This window comes from Sminthopsis crassicaudata, chromosome 1 (genome assembly GCF_048593235.1).
Source record: "Sminthopsis crassicaudata isolate SCR6 chromosome 1, ASM4859323v1, whole genome shotgun sequence".
NCBI classification, from domain to species: Eukaryota; Metazoa; Chordata; class Mammalia; order Dasyuromorphia; family Dasyuridae; genus Sminthopsis; species Sminthopsis crassicaudata.
In genome coordinates, this window is record NC_133617.1 from 402,563,087 (window position 1) to 402,587,286 (window position 24,200).

Sequence of the window (24,200 nt, forward strand, 5' to 3'; positions counted from 1 at the left end):
CAGGGGTTCTCAAACTACAGCCCCTGGGCCAGATGCAGGCGCTGAGGACCTTTATTCGGCCTCAGGGTTATGGCAAATGGGCTGAGGGGCGGAGACAGAGTGTGAGTTTTTGTTTTTACTATAGTCCGGCCCTCCCAAGTCTGAGAGACAGTGAACTGGCCCCTATTTAAAAAGTTTGAGGACCACTGCCATAAAGCTTTTTTCATATTCAAGAACTATGCACTCATATAGGCTGTTTTAGGTCTTAAGCAAAAAGGTGTAAATCACATAGTATTATATTCCCCCGGTGATCTGGTCCAAACTGCCCAGATTATGAATCTTGTCTGAAAAACCTTGATCCATTATCCCCAGCAGCTGAACTTGATATGTAAGATATCATTTGAGTGGGGCAAAACACAGCAGAAATATCACCTCTTTCAGTCTGAAATCCTAAAGTTTATCTGGCTGTCACATTACGTTTTAGCTTTTGCTTTCTGGATGACATATTTTAAATATGATTGACTACTTCTTGTCCTCATTTTGCTAATGTGTAAAATAAGAGGACTTGAACTAGACAGCCTGGGAGGTATAACATCTGAGTCTGTGGTCCAATTATTATTCCTTTATCTTGTTTCCACATTGTTGGCTTTTGCTATGAATTAATTTTTATGGTAGAATTCCTAATACATGCTATCTTTCTGCTAATACCCAATTGCTCTTGTTCCTTTTTATACTTGATTATCCAATTTGACACGTCCTACTCTTGGTTCAGTTTTATTTCTTTAAATAGTATTGGAATCCATTTTTTTTCCCTTTTAGGGATTTTTCTTCAGTATCTCTGAATACAAACTTTTTTATTATTCAGTGTTCACTTTTTCCCTTATCTTCTTCCTCTATTTTATCTGAGAAGCCATTCTCTTTTGAAAAGTTTTTAAGTGTTGCCTTTTTTTTCTTCTCCTTTCAATTTACTTGGGCATTTTAATCTATTTATGTAGCTAATACACAGAAGCCAAGATCTTTCACTTTGTCGGTTAGATGTAGTAATCTGAAGGGGCTACTTTGACCTCACTGACCACATGGTTGGAGCGGGTCTTGTGATCTCTCTGGAAACTCATTGCACCTGGAACCCACTGTCCTGGCCAGATGTCAGTCACTCCTTAACCTTTGGCTATTTTGCAAAACTTCCCAGGTCCTGTCCTTTCTATGTACTCCTGGTTGAAGTGCATTTAAACCCTGTCCCTCTTGTTACTTTTGGGCACTCCTATACTGCAGTGCTGTGTGGTATACCACATTATGATTCCCTTATCTCAAGATCCTTGTTGCTATTTTGGTAGCCCTTTTTGTTTTGGGTTGACATCTTCCTGGGACAACTCCCTATAAAGAATTAGTAATGACCACTTCTGTGTACGTGCAAACCAAAGACAAGTTACGGCAAAGGTAAACTTAATTTATATACCAAATTTAGAACAAAAGAAATGAGAGGACACCCAGTAGTCATAATACTTCCTATTTAAAACAAATTGTTGACTCTGAAAAATGGGATGTAGATAGAAGGCAAGTAAGTCCAAGTATTACTATTTTAAGTATTTGTGTAATATGAAACAGCCATCACAAGGCCAAAACAACCTTGATCAGAGATCACTTTATTTTTCCAAGTAGTGAAACATGATTTTCAGAAATGGAGCAAAATTTTATTAGCAAAACCACCATGGAATATGATGGCAAATAATTATGACCATCGTGTTGGAATAAAAGGAGCACATGAAAAATTTTGTTTAAGAGCCCAATAATTACTACTTTAAAAGACATTGTACAGAAACGATGTAAAATGGATGGAAACTACAACTTCCACAGTGAAGAATGTCTACCTATTTTGATTAGGCCAAATATTTGGTAACAGGCAAATTTTCTTAATTTTGAAGACACCGGAAATCTACCTTGGCTAAAATTATTCACAATATTAAAATAAAAATAAACTTATATAATTTATTTTCAGCATACTCTTACAAAAATGCTCTCTTCAGAATTGACAGTTTCCTGGCTATGTGATTCTGGGCAAGTCACTTAACCTCAATTTATTCAGCAAAAAAAAAGAAAAAGAATTGACACTTTCTCTACTGATAAATGATGTAACCAACCCCGCCTTCCCTTTTTGAGTTGATATGTTAAGGAGAAAATCTCTCAGTGATACACCTCCTTGAAATGACTTAGATTGGTCCTAGATAACCCAAGTCTGGTGCCAGGCCTGTGTTTGAAATCTTTCTAGCTTGGTAGGACCTGCTAGACCTTAGACTGTACTGATAAACAGTTTCACACATGTGGCCATCAGCCCACAATACCCTGAAGTGAGGCCTGAATGAAACTGAAATGTAATTTGGGGCCGGATGGGACAGGGGGGAGGAGGGAAGAGACAACAGGACAGCAGAGTGCAGTGGAGCAAGGAGGACCTGTGTTCAAATCTGGCCTCAGACACTGAATACTTCCTAGCAGTGTGACTCAAGTTATTTAACCCCAATTGCTTGACCCCAAAAGAAGAAATGTCCCAATTGGGAAATGTTTCAAAAATAAAATAAAATATAATACAAGTTATTTTAATTTGACAACAATGATATGTAGAAGTATCAGAGGAATACCTTATGGAGGGTATTTTTGACATTTTACAAAATAGCTTTTTACATAGAGAACATTTTTTCTACAAAGAGAAAACTTACATTTTCCCCTCTTTTTATATGTATATTTATATAAATTTTATTAGGTGAAAACAAATGGTAATCAAGAGAAATGGGTTTGAAACAATTTTTTTTTTCCTTTTTGTCATCTTGGTCATGGAAAAGTACATTCATGGCTAATAAACAGCAAGTGTCATAACTCAAATCGGCAAGATTAGATTATCGAAGCACCAGGCGGACAAACAAAGATGACACATTTAACAGGGGAAAAAAGAAAAGTCAATGCATTAATGTTAATACAAAAATCAAAATAATTTTCAATAAATCTACTGGACACTGAAATGTCAGTGAAGAAAATGACCAGCAAGACTTGGTGAAACAGTAATGACCTGAAAAATATCCCCCTCGGTATCACCACCAGAACAGTAAAGCTCTTGGAGGCAGTCAGTCCAGTTTTGCCTATATACTCCAAGTGTATATAGGCAGTGAACTGGAGTGTTATAACTAAGCAACTCATTAATTTAGTCAAATAAAATAAAGAAAAAGAAAAATAAGTTAACATGAATTTAGAGAACTTTTCTTTATTAGAAACTGTTGGTAGAATGCAGATATAAGTATCTTTATATTTCTGCAGAAAATTACTTTAGAGGTGAAAATGGTAGTGGAATGAGAAGCATATTTTCCTGAGATTCCAGGTGGCAGCAACTCTCCCGAACTGTGGGGAAAATCCAATATGTTAGTAATATTAAATTATACAGAATTTACATCTACAAAGCATTTTTATGGCCCTTAACTTCATTTAATTCTTACAACTCTAAAAAGGTAAGATAGTATTTTCAATTAATGAATGAAGAAACTAAGACTTCTAACTAGAGTTGCACGATTAGGAATTGAATTCAGGTCTTTGGAATCTAAATTTCAAAGTCTTTTCACTATGCAACGATTTCTCTAATATTAATTTAAACCTACACAAACCTTCTAGCTTAATATGTTTTGGATCCCAAATAATTCATGCCAAACAAGGCCCCAGACCCCCAGCTCACCAGCTGCCACCACTCGGGCATCTTCATGGGCTCTGTGCCTTCCAGCTGCACGATTGTCTGGTGTATCAGTCCACCAAAGAACATGAACTGTGGAAACCAAACCATATTATTACAAGTAAAGAAACAAATTCAAGTGAATCAACACACTAAGTTTTATTCTTTAGCACACTTTTCCAGTAAGAAAATAACAGAGAATAGAAAATTAAAAAGCACCTTTTATATCCAAATGATCCAGAGAGCATGGAACATGGCTTCTAAAACCATGATTACATTTATTATTTATTTTTTAGGCTTTAAATTTAAAATTTAAATTATAGCTAATTTAATTAAAATTAAAATATAAATTTTTTTAAAAATTGGGTTTTTTTAGACTTAAAAAAATGACATTTTAGTACAGGACAATAAAGACCAGGTTTACCAGCAATTCATCTGTAAAAGATGTAGGGGTTTTAGTTACTTCATTAAGTCAACATTGTGATGTAGCTGCCCAAAAAATTAATCCAATTTTTAAAGCATCCAAATCAATGAGGTAATAAATCCTAATTTACTCTTACCCTATTAAGCTCTTAGTTATAATACTGTTTTCATTTCTGCACAAATCCTAGTTTACACTGTTAAGCTCTTAGTTACAATACAGTTTTCACTTCTGCACGCCATACATCCTGAGAGAATTTGTAGGATGTCTAGAAGAGGGCAGCTAGGAAGAGGAGTTGAAAGATTGGAAATGCTTAGCCTGGAAAAGAGAAGACTTCTTGATCTTTATTTAAAGCAAGGGCATGGTATGATACATTTGAAATATCTTATATATGCTGTTTCCTTGAGTAGAATGTGAACTCAAGAGCTGGGACTGTTGTGAATTTCTGTTTGTACTCCCAGTCCTTAGCATAGTGCATCACACATATTAAGAACTTAATAAATGCATTTTTCATTCATTCATTCCTTGTGGCTTCCGGAACACTTGGGTGGATGGGCATAAGAGGACAAATTTTGAGTCAACACAAAGGACACAACAATAGGCAACAGTTCCAACTATAAAATGGAATCCTTAGTGGAACAATGAGTACTATGTATTCAGAAAATTTCCAGTGACCACCATCAGAGTTATTTTAGATAGGATTTTTTTGTTTTTTCTTGGTATGAAGTTAACAGTAGATAATCTCCAGGAGGCATTGTGTTTCGCAATGGAGAGAGCACTGGGCCTGGAGTCAAGAAGACCTGAATTCAAATTCACCCTCAGACTCTTACTAGCTATAAGCTGTGGACAAAATGCTCAACTTTTGTCTGCCTCAGTTTCCTTAACTCCAAAGATTTTATAATGATGGGAAAGTAGGTATATGAGATATTTCTTCAATTATCTTTAAAAAATAAAATCATTGTTTTTTTGAAGCAACCATTTGTTGTTCTCCCTTCTCTTTCAGTTATCTTGAAAATCAGGATTCAATGCCTTCCAAATTAAGATCCTTCTGGCACAGAAATTTTCTCTATCTAGCTAGCTCTTCTCACTTTTGTTTTTCTTGATCCTCTTGCTACTTCTTCTGTAGCAATGCCAATTTTTTAAAGAGTCTATATAAGATCTTTCCCCTGTCACTGATAGACAAAGTGATTTCTCATATAGAGTTTACACATCATTTACATTTTTTCATCTTTTTTGTTGTACTTCCCGTTTTTAAATGTTCTTAGAATGATTTACTTTTCTCAATTTAGATTAATTAGTAAACAAAAAATAATTTTGGCCAGATATATAAAGGTGGTAGAGAATAATAATAATAGCAACAAATCATTTCTATTGTCTTTTAAGGCTCAAAAAGAACTTTTCAGATATTATCTCATTTGACTCTCCCAACAATTCTGTGATCTGGGTGCTGTTTCATCCTTCTTTTACAGAAGAAGAAACTGAGGCTGAGAGAAGTCAAGTGACTTGCTCAGGATCATACAACTAGCAAGTGACTTGGAGTTAGCTGTTCCTGTCTCCCAAGTATAACTTTTTTCCCCATTCTGCTACCTAGCTGCTTTGCAAAATGAAAATTATCCTAAGGAAAAAAGGAAAGAAAAAAATCTAGGTCAGATAATTTGGATAGCCTTCCTGCAAAGAGAATATTTTCTGTTTCAGAAACAGAGCTAAGTGTACCTCTATTGAGTGTTCCATATTCTGTGTGAAAAACTCCAATCAGTTTTGAATAGCCTACTTGGATATGGGTTTGCACTGCTCTTTGAAAGTCTTCACCCCATAGAGCCGGCCCTCCAGGCTTCATGTGAAAAGAAACAAGTTCATAGAACCCTAGAGAAGAAAAAAAATGTAAAATTAATCAGAGTTGCAAAATGAATATAAGCAATTTCCATTCACATTCATTTGGGTTCAAGTACAGCTATCTATTGGCCAGCTAGATGGCACAGTAGACATACTGCTGGTGGTGGAGTACTAAGGGCCCAAGTTCAAATCCAGTCTCAGACATCAACTGTGTAACCCTAGGCAAGTCACTTAACTGTTTCCCTCAGTTTCCTCATCAGTAAAAAAGCTGGAAAAGAAAATGGCAAATCACTCTAGACCTTTTCCGAGAAAACCCCAACTAAGGTCATGAAGAGTTGGATATAACTACGACTCTAGTACTTCTCTTTTAAATAACATGAGTTTTGATCTGCTTTGGTAAAGGGCCTTCCTACACCAAGTTCTTCATTCTGAAGAAAAAACAAATCACAAATTCTTCTTATATTGTATATATATATATACGAGGTATGCCTATAACGTGTATGATATTTATGTGCAGGAAAAAAAAAGTTAGTTATGTTCTGAAAATGTCTAAACTTTACCATTCCCAATAGCTTCTTGTGAGAATTTACAAGGGGTATAAATGTTTCAATATATTTACTAGAAACATTCCTTAAAATATTTTTGTTTAGCTGCCTATATTTTCTTTCTCTTTCCAAATTTTGTATATGTATATTTTCTATGTATTTTAATTTAACAGGTTAGTATTAACAGGCACAGCAGTCAGGCAATAGATTTTAAGTGACTTTTATATTTTTCTCATTGTAGACCTGTAGAGTACAGCTTATTTATTTATTTTTCAGCATGTCTATGAGTGAAAAGAATCTTGCCTCTCTTTACTAGAGAAATAAAACCATTTCTCTTAGGCAAAATTGTAGACAAAAAAGGAATCCTGGGTAAAGTTAGAATGAAAGAGAAGGAGCCAGTGGAGATATTGTTGAAGAGTCATTAGTTTAATACATGGAAAACCATGATTTGAAACTACAACAGAGGCAAGATATATCTCTTCACTGGTGCTCAATACTAATACTGGCTAAGTAAGGATTAAAAAAGGACCATGAAAAAAGACTCTCAGTAATATAAAAAGAATTAGAGTGAAAAAATAGGTAAATAAGATTATAAGTTCATCTGTAATTTAATACACTCGGATTCAGGTCCAGGTTTGGCCATTCACTAGCATGTGACCTTGGTTATTTGAAATTTCTGGACCTCATTTCCACATTTGTAAAATGAAGGTGCTGGGTAAGATAATTTTTAAGATCCTCACCTGCTCTAAAATTATATAGATTACATAAAAAACCATTTCAGAAAAGAATTTGGAATGAAGAGCATAACTAAACATTTTCTTTAAAAAAAACACATTAAATTTATTTTAAAAATATTTTTAATAACAGCTTTTAATTTTAATACATGCAATGATAGTTTTCAACATTCACCCTTGCAAAACCTTCTATAACTTTAATTTTCAATGGTTTTTTTTAAATTAAGTTTACATTAAAAATGATAGGTTAAAAAAAGTTATACTTTCTATTCCAATCTTGTCTTAAAAAGTAGACAGGTAATTATTTCCTTAAATCAGCAAGAAGGAAATGTTAGTGGATACGTTCACAGACCTTTAGAGGAAATGTTCATATGAACTGAGAAATAGGAAAGAAGAAGAAAGTTAGACCAGAATAAAAAATATCTGACTGTTCCCAGTAATGTCCTGCTTCATACATTTAATCTTAATGAATACAGACTACTAAGATTAGTGGTATTAAAATCTGTACACAAATATGCTTATATTCAGAAGTTAATGTTAGTGCATTGATTCCCATGTTTACTTTTGTATTTTAATTTTCAGGCCCTTAAGATATTTTTTCTTTAAAAAAGAAAAGATATTTCTTTTTTCTCACCAAAATCTGGCTTGTTACCCTTTTCTAGACTTGGGGAAAAAAACATGAACAACAATTAGAAGATGAGAAAATTTGAAGGGCTTCTGATCTGGCCTTGATAAAGAGAAGGATAAAATCATCTGTTTGAAAACACCATTAATCTGGAAAAAGGAGCAATATCCCCATTAAAACAAACAGATGCAATTAAAAGAGCCTCTGGAAACATGACTGTGAATTATGACTATGGCTTACGGATCTCAAGACAACCTTCCTCCACATGGCCTTTGGAAAACACTGTAATACTTAATTTTTTTCTCCACAGATAAGCAAAAAAGGACCAACTGATTGTCTTTTCAATAATCATCATCCATTCCTATAGAAGTTAAATAACTGTTCTCAGTTTTTTGAACATGATACATTTAGAAAAGTCTTGTTGCCTTAAAAATCTTAATAATGAATCTGCTTCAGAAACAGTTCTAGTCACTGAGAAGAATTTACCTTCTTTAGGAGGCTTTTCTATTTTGCACCATGGTACTAGATAAGTTACTTCATTCTTCTGTTGGACCATAAGTGGTAGGTTTGGAGAAATATATTTTTCTTGCCATTCTTCATCCTTGGCTAAGGCTTCCCGAACTCTAGCTCGATGAGCAAAATCATCTGTAGGAAGAGAAATGTTAAAGACACTGAAGATACAAAGTTCTCAGTTTCATTATAAAGGTCAACAGCATTTTGAATAAAAAATAGTACAAATAAAATAATAATAAATCTTATTTCTTAAAAATATGTCTTTGCTTCTCTCTCTGATACAATCAATGAATCAATGGTTTTCTAATATACTTCCTGTACCCCCCAATTATTTATTTATTTTGTCTGCTGGGTAAATTAAATAAATACACATTGTACTTAATAGAACCACAAAAATGGATAAATAAATGCTCAAAAGAGAGTGATATGAAAAAGAAAAGGGAAATAGTAGATAGGATATTGGATTTTTTTAAAAAATTGATTTCTAATGAGGAAGACCTGAATTCAGAAGAATGAATGAATAAATACATGAATAAAACATTTATCATACCATCAGGGACACAAAAAGTAAGATAGCCTTTGAAGAAGTTCACAATCTAGTGGACAACACCTGTGGATGGTTTCAGCTTCCAGTAAGATGGAAAGGTTCTTAGGGGGCATCAGGCAAAGCACATGATGATGCCTTTTCTTTAATATCATTTACACAGATAAAATCCTATCAGTTTCTGATGTCAAACCTTTAACTACAGAAAGGACTTTGGTGGCAAGAACTTTCTTTTTGGGTCATTAGTACCTATAGCTGCCACGCCTTCAGATGCAGTTGCCAGACTAAATCCCTACTAGAATTGCTTTCCAAGATGAGACCTGGGGGCACACGGCTGGAAGCAATACTTTTTCCAAGGCTTTAGGGTCCAGGGTCTTGGGCTGTCTCCACCAAAGTCTTAGGGGAGATGATGGTCAAGATGGTGGCAGTGCTTCCACTTGCAGATCAAGTCAAACCTTTTTTTACAATACTTACTTAATATCCAAGTCTCTGGCAAACTTAGAAAACTAAAGCTACAAATAGTATGCGATCTGTGTCAGAACTCTTTGGGTAGAATCACAGATATCTAATGTATAAGATTAAATCACAGAAAGACTGAATTAAGGGGAAAGTCTAATATGTGCCTTTCTCATGATTAACTATCGTATTTTGTATTTATAGCTACGGCTGTTATGTTTTGTGGAAAATTATTCTGAGAAAATATAATAAGTATAATAAGTATATGTGCATCAAGGAGGTTCTTCTGTAACAAAGATGTAAAAAAACAAAACAAAACAAAAAAAATCTGTTTCTTTTTTTAGCTTTTCAAAAGATTTCACAAGATAAGTCTTTAGCCAACACTCCACACCTACTTTTATAAGTTGCTATGTCTAAAATATTCCTTCACAGTGGCCTCTGCAGTGACAAGACTAATATTTAGAGCCATCCAGGGCAGCAGGACTTTCCTGAGACTGGATCTCCAATTGACAACTTCCTGAGAATCCAAGGTGATCTCTGTATTATGAGTAATCTTGGCTGAACTTTACTGAAGAATGTAAAATAAATGCCAGTGGAGAATAATACATACTAAAATAAGGAGCTAAAATAGTAGTTACTAATAATTACAGAGAATTTTGGATTCACTCTTATTTAGTGTGGTGCCAGAAGAACTCGAATCACAGTAAGAGTACCTTGGTTAACATCCTCTTGCCTATACTATGTAAGTGACCTTGAACAAATCCTTTCACCTCTCCAGGCCTCAAAGTTTCCTCAGGTAAAGGTACAGGGTCAGATGAGATAACTGTCATCTTAAGGTCAAAATAACCATATGAGGACAGAACCCGTTACAGTTACCTTATTTATTAAGAATGACTAAATTGGAATTCAAACCATGCTTTCTCCTGATTCCACGTGTACTGATTATGTCACTTTCAAACAGAAAAAAGTAGAACAGATAGAACTCAGGTATAGGAGATATAGTCTCTGTTGTCTGTTTCACTACAAAAAGTGACTCAATCTAGTCCATGGGATAGGATTTCTCCAGTCACCAAAAAGTCCAGTTGGAGAAGTGAGCTTTTTTTTTTTTTTTCATCTAGCAACTACACCATACCAACATATACTTGATAAATATTGTTATAATCTTATGGTAGAAGGAATGTCTTCCAGTGTCCCTGCCATGTGGGCTATACCTTAAAAAGTATTGAAACTTGAGATTTGATTGGCTCAGAGGATTAAAGGCTTGGGTCATTGATATATTTTTCTAGTTTCCAGAGTACAAAATAGCCAGGCTTTAGTTCTAGCTCTGCTTTCAGAAGGCGTTTGACTCAAGACCAGCAACACGACTAACACTGGCACATGAAAGCAATGTTCACTTGGAATAAAGGTTATATTATCCTTGAATATCCTCCAGAAGAGGACCCTGAACATCCTTGCTCTGCTCTAGCTAAGAAAATCTTTTTTTGGTTAACTGCTAAATATTTCATGCAATATTTTATTTTGGTCCAATCTTGAGTCTGAAGTATTGGACTGGCCTGCTACAAACCTATGACCTACACGTAGAATGTTCATATTGCAGACTACTTACATGTCTCCAGAATCACTCCCTTTTACTAATGAATGGAAAATATATCTCTTCATTCAGAACATTCCCTTGTCTGGTTTCCTTTTCATCCTATTCTTCCTTCTACCTCTCATGATGCTCTGGAAGAAACTATTCTCAAGTTGTTAAGTCAAAGCTGGGCAAGTGATTCAAAGATTTTATTAATTTATTTTTGAATTATTGGCACTAATTATTTGCATAGAACCAAAAAAAAAGTTAAAAGCTCACTATACAGCATTTTATAAGTAAAGAATCCAAATTCTAGAAAGTAAAAGTGTTGAGAAAAAGTATCACAATAAACCTAATATTTTCTTTAAACACAGAATAAATTTAGTGTAGAATTTAAAAGTATAATTGCTGTCAATATTTCTGAAACCAACTTAAACAATTTTTATATCTTTTTTGTAATCCTTTTTCTCCAATAATTCATAAATCAATTCAATATTGAGCACATTTAATTCTTTTTGCTTAACAATTCTATTTAATAAATATATATATAAAACAGTTTAGATCATTTTATTCATATCTATCTATATACACACAAATATATAAATTTCTTGGAATGAAAATCTATTAAACATTTAAAATGGCATGACACATACCATATTTCCAAATATGAAAGACTTTATTCATCACATCTCCAAATTCTTGTCTCCAATATCCAATTAGTTCAGAATAAGTTGTACGAAGGTGAATATGTTTATTAGTGTTTTCCAGGAATTCATTCATCTTTGCTGGTTGTATGGTATAAGTACGAAATTCGTAGAATGTCCTATCATATTGTCTGGGACCTGTAGCAAAAGATGCACATACCTGAAGAAAAAGTAAATCAAATTAAATTATCTCAGAAATAAAGCTTATATTTTGTCAAATTAGAGACAACATATTAAATGTGAATTTTACTGGGAAATCCCTTATGAATGAATTCACTACATCCAGGTTTATATATATCTCTTGGCAGTTACAAACATTTTGTTTAAATTATGGTTTCTTTAGATAACTACATTTTGTTAGAGAGTATCTTAAATTTGGTAAGCAAGCATCTTAGAGAACTTGTTACTTTCTTCCAAGAAACTCACTTTTGGTCTATTTTTTTCCTGTTTTCTTTTCTTGACTATATTATTTTATATAAGTCTCCCCCTAGTCCTTTTTATTCTTTACCCATTGATTAATTCTTGTAGCATAATAATGTAGCATTATATTTGCATACCATAATTTTTATTAGTTAAAAATCAAGACATTTAGTTACAGCTTATTTGTTTTTGCCTTTTAGTAAGTACTATGAAGGCTATTTTTGTTCACTAGGCCTTTCCCCCCTCTACTAACAACTTCCTTAGGATATATGTAATTTTAATAGTATGATCACTAAATCAAAGGATATGCATAATCTTGTAACTACAATGGTAAAATTCTCTATTACTTTCCAAAGAGGTTGTATTGATTCTAAATTCAACAAAAATATATTTGTGTATCTAATTTGCCAATCTTATGCCAGGAGTAGCTTTTATATTTTTGACTTTCCTAATTTGGTGTCAAGTAGAATCTTAGGGTTATTTAATATTTCTCTTATTATTTAAAATTTTTACATAAAGAATATCTTAATTTAATATTTTTGGCTTGTTTAATATTTATTTTTCCCCAAGTGTATATAAAAACAATTTTAAACATTTCTTTTTAAAACTTCAAGTTCCAAATTCTCTTCCTCCCTCCATTTCCACCCCCCTCATTGGAAAGGCAAGCAATTTGATGTTATACATGTTATAACATGATGTTATACAAAAATGTATTTTCATAGTAGTCATCTTGTGTAAGAAAACAGATAAAAATACTAAAGAAAACTAATTTTTAAAAAGTATCTTTCAATCTGTATTCAAATATTATTAGTTCTTTTTCTGGGGATGGATAGCATTTTTCATCATAAGTTCTTCAGAGTTGTCTTGGATCACTGTTATGTTGAAAATAGTGAAGTCATTCACAGCTGATCATCATATAATATTACTGTTACTTTGTATATAATACATGCTATTTTTATCAGCTTAAGTCTTCCCAGATTTTTCTGAGAGCATCCTGCTCATCATTCTATTGGGATTTTTATAAATTTTGTTTGAGAAATGAGGCCATTATAGAGTTTATTTTTTCTTTCCTTTTGCCCTGTCTTTCCTCAACAATATTTTATTTATGACTACAACCTTCTTCAATCTGCCCTCCTTTCTATCATCCCTCTTTTTCTCTTATCTCCTTCCCCTCCTACTTTGTTTTAATTTGCATTTCCCCAATCAACAGTGATTTGGGGCATTTATTCATATGGCTATAGATAACTTTGGATTACTTTACCTGAAAAATGTGTATATCTTTTGATCATTTCCCCTCCTACTTTCCTGTAGGGAAAGATAGATTTCTATACCCAATGGAAGGTAGATGTTATTCCTTCTTTGAGCCAATTTCTGATGAATAAGGTTCACTCCTCCTTATCTCTCCATTTTTCTTTCTGTAATGTTCTTCTCTAAAATATAAAGTTCTCTGAGAGCAGATTTCTTGGGGGGCTTCTGAGAGCAGCCTTAGTTTCAGTTCAAAGTAATAATCACCTCAAATGCAGCCAAGAGTTAAAGTCCAGATTCTTTATTGTCTCTTTCCAAGTATTGTCTCCTTCCCGGGGCCCAGTTAGCTTTCTTAGAGGCCTATCTCTCTCCTTGGTTCCTGATGCTAGTCCTTTGCTTCTGCCAGCTTTTGCCTCTCGTCCTCCCAATGTCTCCAGCCAGTCCAAAGGTAGAAGTTGGAATGAATCTGACTCCGCCTCCGGGAGTGGGCTTATGGGCTTCCGTGTCTGGCCCTTAGAGCTTCTTGCTTATATGCTGTGCATTGAGTATACTCCAATCATTATATCACTAGGAAACCATTATTTATTGTAGGATTAAATCAATGCTAAATTAGATCTAACCATTGTCTTGTCAATTCCACTCAGTACCTTGTTTCAAGTTCTGGCCCCTAACATCTCCTTGTAGGATCAGATCAATTATACTGAACCTGTTAAATTAGATAATTATTGTCTCTATCAATTCCACAGTCTTAGTACCTTGTAAGCATCATAACACTTTCCACTGTAAAAGCTTTTTTTGCCTCTTTTATATGCGATAATTTATCCCATTGTGTCTCCCTTTCTTTTTCTTCCAATATATTCCTCCCTTACCTCTTAATTTTATTTTTTCTAGATATCAACTCTTCATATTCAATTCACACCAATGCCTTCTCTCTATATATACTTTCTAACTGACCTAATAATGAGAAAGTTCTTATAAGTTACAAAAATCACCTTTTTATATAGGAATGTAAACAATTTAACATTATTAAATCCCTTATGATTTCTCTTTCTTGTTTATTCCTTTATGCTTCTCTTGAGTCTTCTATTTGGAAGTGAAATTTTCTAGTCAGCTCTAGTCTTTTCATCAAGAATGCTTGAACAAAGGATATAAACCAGCAATTTCAGATATAGAAATTAAAGCTATCTAGTCATTTTAAAATGCTTTAAATCACTACTGATAGAAAAATGCAAATTAAAACAATTCTGAGGTACCACCTCCCATCTATCAGATTGGCTAATATGCCAGGAAAAGAAAATAAATGTTGGAGGAAGTGTGGGAAAACCAGGATACTAATGCACCTGCTGGTGAAGTTGTGAACTGATCCAATCATTCGGAAAAACAATTTGAAGCTATGTGCAAAAGGCTACAAAATTGTGCATACTCTATTATTCCACAAAATCCTTATGATCAGGGGATCATTAAAAAAAAAAAGGGTAAAGGATTCACATGTACAAAAATATTTATGGCAGCTTTTTTTTTTGTGGTGGCAAAGAATTGTAAATTGAGGGGATGTCCATCAATTGAGGATTGGCTGAACAAGTTGTAGTATATGAATGTAATGGGACACTACTGTTCTATAAGAAATGATGAGCAGGCAGGGTTCAGAAAAACCAGGAAAAACTTACATGAAATGAAACTGAATGCAGTGAACAGAACCAGGAAGACACTGTACACAGAAACACCAACATTGCCTATGATCAACTATGAGGCATCTTTTCTCAGCAATACAATGATCTAAGACAATTCCAAAAGATTTGTGATGGAAAATGCTATCTACATCCAGAGAAAGAACTTTGGAGTCTGAATGCACATTGAAGCATATTATTTTCACTTAAAATTTTTTTTTCCTTCTTGTGGTTTTCCCTCTTATTCCGATTCTTCTTTTACAACATGACTAATATGGAATGTTTAATATGACGGTACATGTATATAGCCTATATCATATAACTTGCTGGAAGGAATTGGGTAAAGAACAGATGGGAGGGAGAAAAATTTGGAACTCAAAATCTTATAAACGTTAATGTTAAAACTGTCTTTACATACAAGTGGAAAAAAATAAAATGCTGTTAAGATTTTTAAAAGGGAATTCTCAAAAGTCCTCTATATAATGGAATTTCCATTTTTTCCTTTTAAGAATTATATAAAATTTTTGATTTTTGGTTATAATCCCAGCTACTTTGTCCTCTGGAATATCATATTTCAAGCCCTCCAATCCTTTAATTTAGAAGCTGCTAAATCTTGTGTTATCCTGTGGTTCCACAAAACTTAAATTGTTTCTTTCTGGCTGCATGCAATATTTTCTCCTTGGCCTGGGAGTTCTGGAATTTGGCTATAACATTTCTGGGAATTTTCATTTTAGGATTTCCTTCAGAAGATGATTGGTGCGTTCTTCCAATTTCTGTTTTATTCTCTAATTCTAGAATATCAAGACAATTTTCCTTGATAATTTCTTTAAAGATGATGTCTAGGCTTTTTTTTTTTTTTTTTTTTTTTTTAAATCATGGCTTTCAGATACTCCAGTAATTCCTAAATTATCTCTCCTGAATCTATTTTCCAGGTCAGTTATTTTTTCCAATGTCTTCTACTTTTCATTCTTTTTGTTTGTTGTTTTCTCATAATATCATTAGTTTCCATTTGCTCAATTATAAATTTTAAGAATTTATTTTCTTCAGTGAACTTCTGTACCTAATTTTCTATTTGGCTAATATTATTTTTTAAAGAGTATTTTCCTTCAATGAATTTTTGGACCTCTCTTCCCAATTGGTTAATTCTGCTTTTCAATGTATTCTCCTCATTGATATTTGTACTTCTTTTAAAAAATATATTATTTGGCCTAGTTTTTTTTTTTTTGGGGGGGGGCTATTTTCTTCCATATTTTTTGCTTCTCCCTTATCAAGCTGTTGACTCAGTTTTCAAGATTTTCTTATATCCTCCACCCTGGAAATAATAAACAATATTAAATAACAATACAAACTAAATCAATTTATATATTTATTGCTATGGCAACCAAAGTGCCATGTTCAGCACTGCCACTAATATATGTTTATTGACTATTAAATGCCAGGAAATAAGAGGATATCTATTTTATCATTTTATGATTTTTAACTTACTTTGGAAGGAAGAAAGAAAGAAGTGGCAAGGTATAGTAAAAGGTTCTGGGAACATCATTAAATGCCTTGGGGCACTTTCCTCTGTTGTAAAATAAAGCACTCAGACAAGATGATCTTTAGGACACCTTCTAGCTTTCATGACTATATTTTTAGAACATCAAGTCAAATGGGGCTTTAAAGATCATCTTGCCTAATTCCCTGACATTCTCATGAATCTCTCCTACAAAATTCTAAATAAGTGATCAGCTGGTCCCTGAATTTCTCTAAATTTTAACTATGATCAGGAGAGCAGCCATGCAAATTAGCATGTTTATTTTTATAGGACTTGTTCAAAGCAAATGCTCCAAATAAAATGATTGCTAAAAATTACGACAATAGGCTTAATAGAAATTTAGTAAGTGTTGCCCATACAGCTTTATTATTTTATGGTGTCTATGAAATTGTGCTTACTTCAGCACAGGCAAACATTTATTCATGACATTTAGGGGCAGTAATAAAAGGTGGGAATGATTAGGAAATGGCAAAGGAATAAGGCTTTTCGGGAGGGAGGGGTTAATTACTAGAATTAATTTCATATATAGATAATTTACAGATTAAGGAAAGGGAGAGCAACTTTAGCTTTGAACTTTACAGATAAGGAAAGGGAGCCAGAGAGGGTGAAGTAGTGTGTACAAGATTACAAAAGAATTAAACTGGAAGCCAAACCCAGGTTCTACTCCAAATTCAGTGTTTTTTCATTAAACTGTATCAATACCCTCAAGAGGTATTTCAAGAAACACACACTAGATGTTTTGTCATTTGATGATGAGATGTGGGCTAGGTTGTTACAAAGTGAACTTTTTAGTCACAGTAGCTCAGTAGATCTGACAACATTGGGCTTAGTAAAGTACAGTTTTTAATACAAAAGTATCCAGTCATTTAATACAAAACTCATGAGTTAAAATCTACAATAATTTTTTGAGGTAGTTTTGAGTTTGAGATAGTCTCTGGAATGGAAAGAACACTGAACTCATGGTCCAGAAACTTGGATTTGATTCCTAGCTCACCACACAACTTGTGTGACTTGTGACCTGGGGCAAGTCACTTTAAAAAAATCTATTCATTTATTCATTCATTTGTTTGTTCTGGAAGTCACTTTTAATCTCTCTATTGCATTTCCTCAAGTCAAGACAACAAGCATTTATATGAAGTGTTTACTATGTGCTAACTAAATTCTAGTTATATAAAGAAAGGCAAAATCAGCCTTGGTTCTCAAAGAGCTCTACATTGAAAACCTAACAAGATATATACATGGCAAACTGAAGATAATTTCAAAGGGAAGGTGCTAATACCATTGAAGGATATAATAATCCAACCTAACTTTCTATAGCTGTTGTGAGGAAAGCACTTTGCAAACCTCAAAAAACACAATGTAAATGTACATCATTATTGCTGTTATTAAGTACCCATTTTATTAACATGAAAGGCTCTGTACACTCAGAAGAAAATCAACTTCAAATATTTCAATAATTTCAAAGCAAAATTTCAAACTAAGAGGTTATATTATAATAAAAAGGATACTAGATTTGGGGTTGTAAAAATCAAATGTTGGATTTCCCTCTAGTTCTTATCAGGTCATTTTCTTATAAAATAAACAGAGTAGAATTAAGATTTCTAAGATCTATTCCTGCTGATATATTCTGGGGGTAGAGTCAGCAAAATGTAATGAAAAAAAAATCACCAGATTCTTTGTCCATAAGACCTGATTTTGAGTTGGTTCTACAATTTTCATTATATATGTAATTCTGGGGAAGCCATTTCATTTTTTTCTGGGTTAACTGTAAAAGGAGGACGGACTCCTTTGGACCAGATGATCTTTTAAAGTCTCCTTCCATTCTGAATTCTTTATATTTATTCTTCCACTACATTGATGCTGATACCTCAGTGTGATGTGGCAGTAACTGGTTTCTCAAGGGTTATGCATGCCTTGACATAATTCTATCAATAAAATTTTAAGAGAAAGCAGAAATGCTGGGTGGGACCAGCAATCAGCTGTAGGTCTGAACTTGGGCAAGTTTGGATTTCTCACCAGATGGCTGACTATGAGGTGATTAATTTGGCAACTTTTAATAGGTGATTGCATTTTAAGGTTTGTAGCACACTTTGTTTACGATCTCAATGGAGCCTCACAACAGCCCCATGAGTTAAGCCCTACTGTTATCTCCATTTGCAGATTAATTAAAAGAGGTTTTGAGAAGTTAGTTAAGTGACTTGCCCCCCCAAAAATCTGAAGTAGAGTTCAAAACAGCGTCCTCTTGACTCCAAGTCCAGATATGTTTCCATTTTGCAAGGCTACAGGATAGTTTGGAAATTATCCCATAACTCTCCTATCTTCCTCCCATGGAAGAAGTATGTACAAATTGGAGAATTACTGAATTAAGTTTAATTCATATCCTGGGCAAATTGAGATCCTGCTCTAACATTAAAAGCTGAAAAGGAAAGGAAGAACCTATGACTTTGGCACCTTGCACATAGTAGCTTTATAATAAACCCGCTGAACTGAATTGAATCTCGGGGTTAACAGATTTTTTAAAAAAGCATTTCATCCGGTAATCTCTGCCTACATGCAAGGCAGCTATGCTGGCACAAACAATTTAAGGAATAGGAATGTCATATAAACTGAATTGTGGCAATAATTAGTAAAGATAGCTAGCATTCACATAGCATTTTAAAATTTGCAAAGTGCTTTACGAACATTATTATTTAATCCTCAAAATAACCCTGTGGGCTGGGTGCTATTATTATTTCCGTTTTTACAAAAGAGGAACCTGATTGAGACAAAAGGGTAAATAACTTGCTCAGGGTTACAGTTCCCTGACTCGAGATCCACCCTTCTATGCACAATACAAAAGGGAGATTCCTGTGTGTTGGGGAGGGAGGGATAAGAGGGCGTTTCTTTTTTCACAACACGTTTTTTTTATCTTTCCCACTGCCTTGCCTTTCTCAAACTTTTTAGTCCAAAAAGCCGGAGACGCATGATAGGGCTCTAGGAGGCCCCCGTGCAATGCCGAGTCCCCAGGCTTGCTCCCGCTCGCTCCGCCGGGGTTCAGTACGCAGGAGGCGTACCTGCCTTACCCAGCGAAGTGAACCAGAGAAGCTCCGCTGCGCGCGGGTCCTCGCGCCTCCATACCACCCGCTCCCTCCAGCCTCAGCTCTCTCCCGCTGATCCGCCCAGGAGCCGGGGAGGGGGTTGGGGGAAGATAAGAAGAGGGGGCTTTGTGCCCACTTCTACCTGGCGCGGGCGCCACGACACGGGGGCGACTATAGTCCGCCAGTGCCTTCGGAAGTGGAACATGGTCCTGCGGATTCCGGGAAAGGCGTGTCCGAAGACTGAAGGCATGTCCTCTCTTCCCAGGTCAATGTTAGAACTGTCCTCCTGGGGAGGGGCTTCCTCTTCCGGACTCTCCCCCTCGAGGTTTTTTTTTTTTTCCCCCCTTTCCCTCCTCTTTCCTGGAAAACCGGACCTCGCTAAGGCAGCCGAGAGGGGACACCCCGACCCCAAAGCAGGCGCGAAGCCTCGGGCTAGAATGGAAGAGAACCCCTGATCGCTTGGAGCTGAGCTGCGTGGGGGGAGGGTCAGGCTCTGCCTGTGCTCTGTACTCTTCCTTAAAGCCCCAAAGAAAACTCGGGTGTTTCATTTCTGTGGTGATTTTCCTCTTCAGGTGCCCACCCCCGCACTTTGTCATCCTTGGAATACGTTTGTTTTGTAATGCGTTTTATACTGATCCTGGGTTATGTTTTAGCCCGCTAGAATGTAAACTCCAAGAGGGCAGCTATCTTGCCCAAAGCTCTGTCCACTGCACCATCTAGCTGCCTGTTTCAAGATGTTAAAGATTGCTTTTTTGTTGTTGTTAATTTTAAAAATTTAAATATTGGTAAATGTTTTTTATTTTAAGAATATGTCTATGTGTGTGTATATATATGTATATATACATATATTATACATGTGGGGGAGACACGCATTCTGTGATTTTGTTAGCCAAAATATAACTCGTGGGACAGATATGCTTAATAAAGACGAGCATTTGGGAAAGGTGGATGGAGAACATTAACTCTTCTACCTTTTGAAATTTTGAGATTTTACTCCCCTATCCTGGGAGTTTGAGCTCTTCCGTAGGCAGATATCTATAACTGGGGGATTTGACTTTACCTGGCTTTTGTCAGTTGGCTTCATTTATCAGTAAATTTGCCGCCATTCATTTGCCGCCAGCTTCGCTGGTAGGTTTTGACTCCTCCAATATCATCGCGTCCTCCTCACCCACATCCTTGACAAGCTTATTGTGAGCAAACTTCATCCTGGATATTGCTTCAAATTTGGTTCTCACATCTCATCGATATACCGAGTTGTTTTTGCTCTTGTGTGGGGGGCTGGAGGATGTAGTAAAACAACCTTTTACAGAAGGCTTATCTCTATTTGCTACAATCTGCTTCTCTTGGTTTTAACTCCATTATCATCATAATTGCTCCCCTAACCCTTTTCTTATTTGTGTCTATCCCCGCATTGACTGGAACATAGTAGTATTTATACTTAGTATAATATATTTAGTATTTATTGTCTTATACAGGTATACTATATTGCATCATATGGTAGCTACGACTAAAGACCTCTCAGTTTGCTTTTTGAGAAGTACTTTTTAGCTACTATATCCAATTTATTGGTTTTTAAAGTGGGGGAACATGGCTGACCCAAATGGGTAGGAGATAAATAAATCCAAGAGTGAGAAAATGGATTGAATCTCAACATTTTGGTGATGCTGATTAATGGAGCTTGTTTTCAAAAGATCCACACTTAACCTTGATCCATAATTCCCAAACTCCCCCAATTTACCACCTTTTAAATCGTGTAAGTTTTCAACCAGTCACCTTCTGCAACAGTTGTCTGCCAGTCATTTAAAACTTTTACTACTGCCTTTGGGAACTCTTTTCTTCCCCCCTTCCCTCCTCTCCCCCAACACTCACTTTTTATTCTGGAGTTTTTGCAATTCAGTTTTCTAAGGGAAGCAACCAAACTTTTCCTCACTATTGGCTCTGCTCAGTCATTTTACAGGGCAGGATTACAAATAAATTTATACAAGAATTTTCTCCCTCTTACATTGTCTTTTTCATAAAGTAAGCAAATATTCTGCCCTTTCAAAATCATACTCAATTAGTTAATAGGTTTTAACCTTATCATAATAACCCTTAATAACAACAAATAATTTCAAAATTTTTGAATTAGTGTTAGCCAAATAATTACAAATAAAATTTTCTCTATAGGCAACCTTGGAAGTTTCTAGTTTCTTAAAATACAATACTTCCAATTATTACAACACATGGTCAACAAGGTTGATAAAATACTTAGCAGTTTTTTTCACCCCCTTTTTAACAGTTCAATTCATAATCTAACAACATCCAGATTAAAAGAGAAGCTCCTTTCCTAACAGCACATTTGACAAATTACTTTACTAAATTTGACAATGTCATAAACCTGAAACAAACCCATTAACAAACAGGTGACCTCAATTTAGTTTAATGCATTTCCAAATTACTTACTCAGAAAATCATTTAACCTATCATGCTGGGCTTTAATACAGCCGAACAAATTTAGGTGGAACTTCCTTAATATAAAATGATTTGTAATCTATTTACAAATTCTCTCTTTCTAGTTAAGTGTGAAGGTAGTTCTTTTCACCTCTGTAGCTCTAAGATTTAAGCATAATGAAAGTTATATCACCAGTAGAGCTAAAACAAAGTTAAAATCATGTCAAATAATGAATCTGAAACACAAATCAACAAACCTACTATTATAATCCTAATGAAATACTCAAAATGCTAATCTTTAGACAACTCTTTAACAACTGAGTTTATAATAACAGAATTCAAGTTACAAGAAAAGTTATTTTTCTAACTATGTTCATATTACTGTTGGGGTTAATTATGAAATGATGGTGGTTTATGATGTAAGATTCAGCACCAAATGATGTGGGTGATGTATTTGATACAGATACCAGATGATGGTAAGCACCAAAGCTGGGGTTCTGTCATGTGAAAAATTCACAATGGTCATTCTCTTTGCCAAAAAGTAGATTTATTTAGGGAAGAGATTATAGACAAAATGAAGGAATATAATAGACACCAGGAATGGTAAATATGAAATAGAGTGGGAGAGCATATGAAAAATTAGTTCCTCACAGGAACTCACAATTACCTAGTAGAAAGGGAGCATCTCATGAGGCTGGGGCAGGCCCTTAGCTAGCAGGTTACCCAGCAAAAATGAGCATCGTTTTTCAGGGAAGAAGATGGACATTTAACGAAATAAATGAATTCCATCTATTCTTGATGAAAAAACCAGATCTACACAAAATGTTTGATCTTCAAATACAGAACTCAAGAGATTTCTAAAAAAGGTAAGAAGAAATCTTGAGAACTATATTTCTGCCACAAAGATATGTAAAGAACACATGTATAATTTGTCCTAGAAACTAGAGGTGGAAAGGAAATTATATCATAAAAAAGGGTAAAGTTGTGGTACTACATCTCTTGAAGAGGCAAAGGTAACCTATTATATCTGAGAGAAAGAAAGGAGGGGGATGAACATAGTGTGTATCATTAGACATGTTCGATTTATGGTGAAACTTCTTCCACTTCATTGAAAAGTGAGAAGGAAGGAGTAAGCTAAGGGGAAGGCAATACAGAAATTGTGAGAAAAAGGGGTAAAATAGGAAGAGGAATTTTAAGGTGGGGGAGGGATACTAAAAAGGGAGGGCTGTGAAAAGTGGTGTTCACAAGTTTAATACTGGGTAGGGGGGTAAGAGGGAAGGAAAGAAGAAAAGCATAAGCAGGGGTTAACAGAATGGCAAGCAATATAGAATTAGTCATTCTAACCATAAATGTGAATGGGGTAAACTCCCTCATAAAGAGGAAGCAGTTAGCAGACTGGATTAAAAGCCAAAATCCTACTATATGTTATTTACAGGAAACACACCTGAAACAGGGTGATACATTCAGAATAAAAGGGTAGAGCAGAATCTACTATGCTTCAGGTAAAGCCAAAAAAGCAGGGGTAGTCATACTCATCTCAGATCAAGCAAAAACAAAAATTGATCTAATTAAAAGAAATAAGGAAGGACATTATTTCCTGCTAAAGGGTAGCATAATGAAGCAGTATCAATATTAAACATATACACACCAAGTGGTGCAGCATCTATGAAAAAAACCAAAAAAAATAGACAAACCCTTAGTAAATCTGATTTTAAAAAAGAAAGAGGAAAATCAAATTGTTAGTCTTGAAAATGAAAAGGAGAACTCACCACTAATAAAGAGGAAATTAGAACACTAGTTAGGAACTACTTTGCTCAACTTTCTGCTAATAAATTCGATAACTTAAATGAAATGGAAGAATACCTTCAAAAATATAGCTTGACCAGATTAACAGAGGAAGAAGTAAATAGTCTAAATAGTCCCATTTCAGAAAAAGAAATAGAACAAGCTATTAACCAACTCCCTAAGAAAAAATCCCCAGGACCAGAGGGATTTACATGTGAATTCTACCAAACATTTAAAGAACAACTAACTCCAATGCTATATAAACAATTTGAAAAAATAGGGATTGAAGGAGTCCTACAAAATTCCTTTTATGACACAGACATGATACTGATACCTAACCAGGTAGGCTGAAAATTGAGAAAGAAAATTATAGACCAATTTCCCTAATGAACATTGATGATAAAATCTT

General features: G+C 34.7%; 1 protein-coding gene across 1 annotated transcript; it reads right to left on the reverse strand.

Moving 5' to 3' along the window:
* Positions 1-1,602: 1,602 nt before the first annotated feature.
* On the reverse strand, positions 1,603-20,051 carry NIPSNAP3A (nipsnap homolog 3A). The gene is made up of 6 exons (XM_074280051.1): positions 19,719-20,051; positions 11,580-11,790; positions 8,330-8,488; positions 5,820-5,969; positions 3,692-3,778; positions 1,603-3,363 (listed from the first exon to the last, which is right to left on the reverse strand). The coding sequence occupies exons 1-6, from the start codon at positions 19,824-19,826 to the stop codon at positions 3,287-3,289; spliced, it is 792 nt and encodes a 263-aa protein (XP_074136152.1). The 5' UTR covers positions 19,827-20,051; the 3' UTR covers positions 1,603-3,286.
* Positions 20,052-24,200: the final 4,149 nt, after the last annotated feature.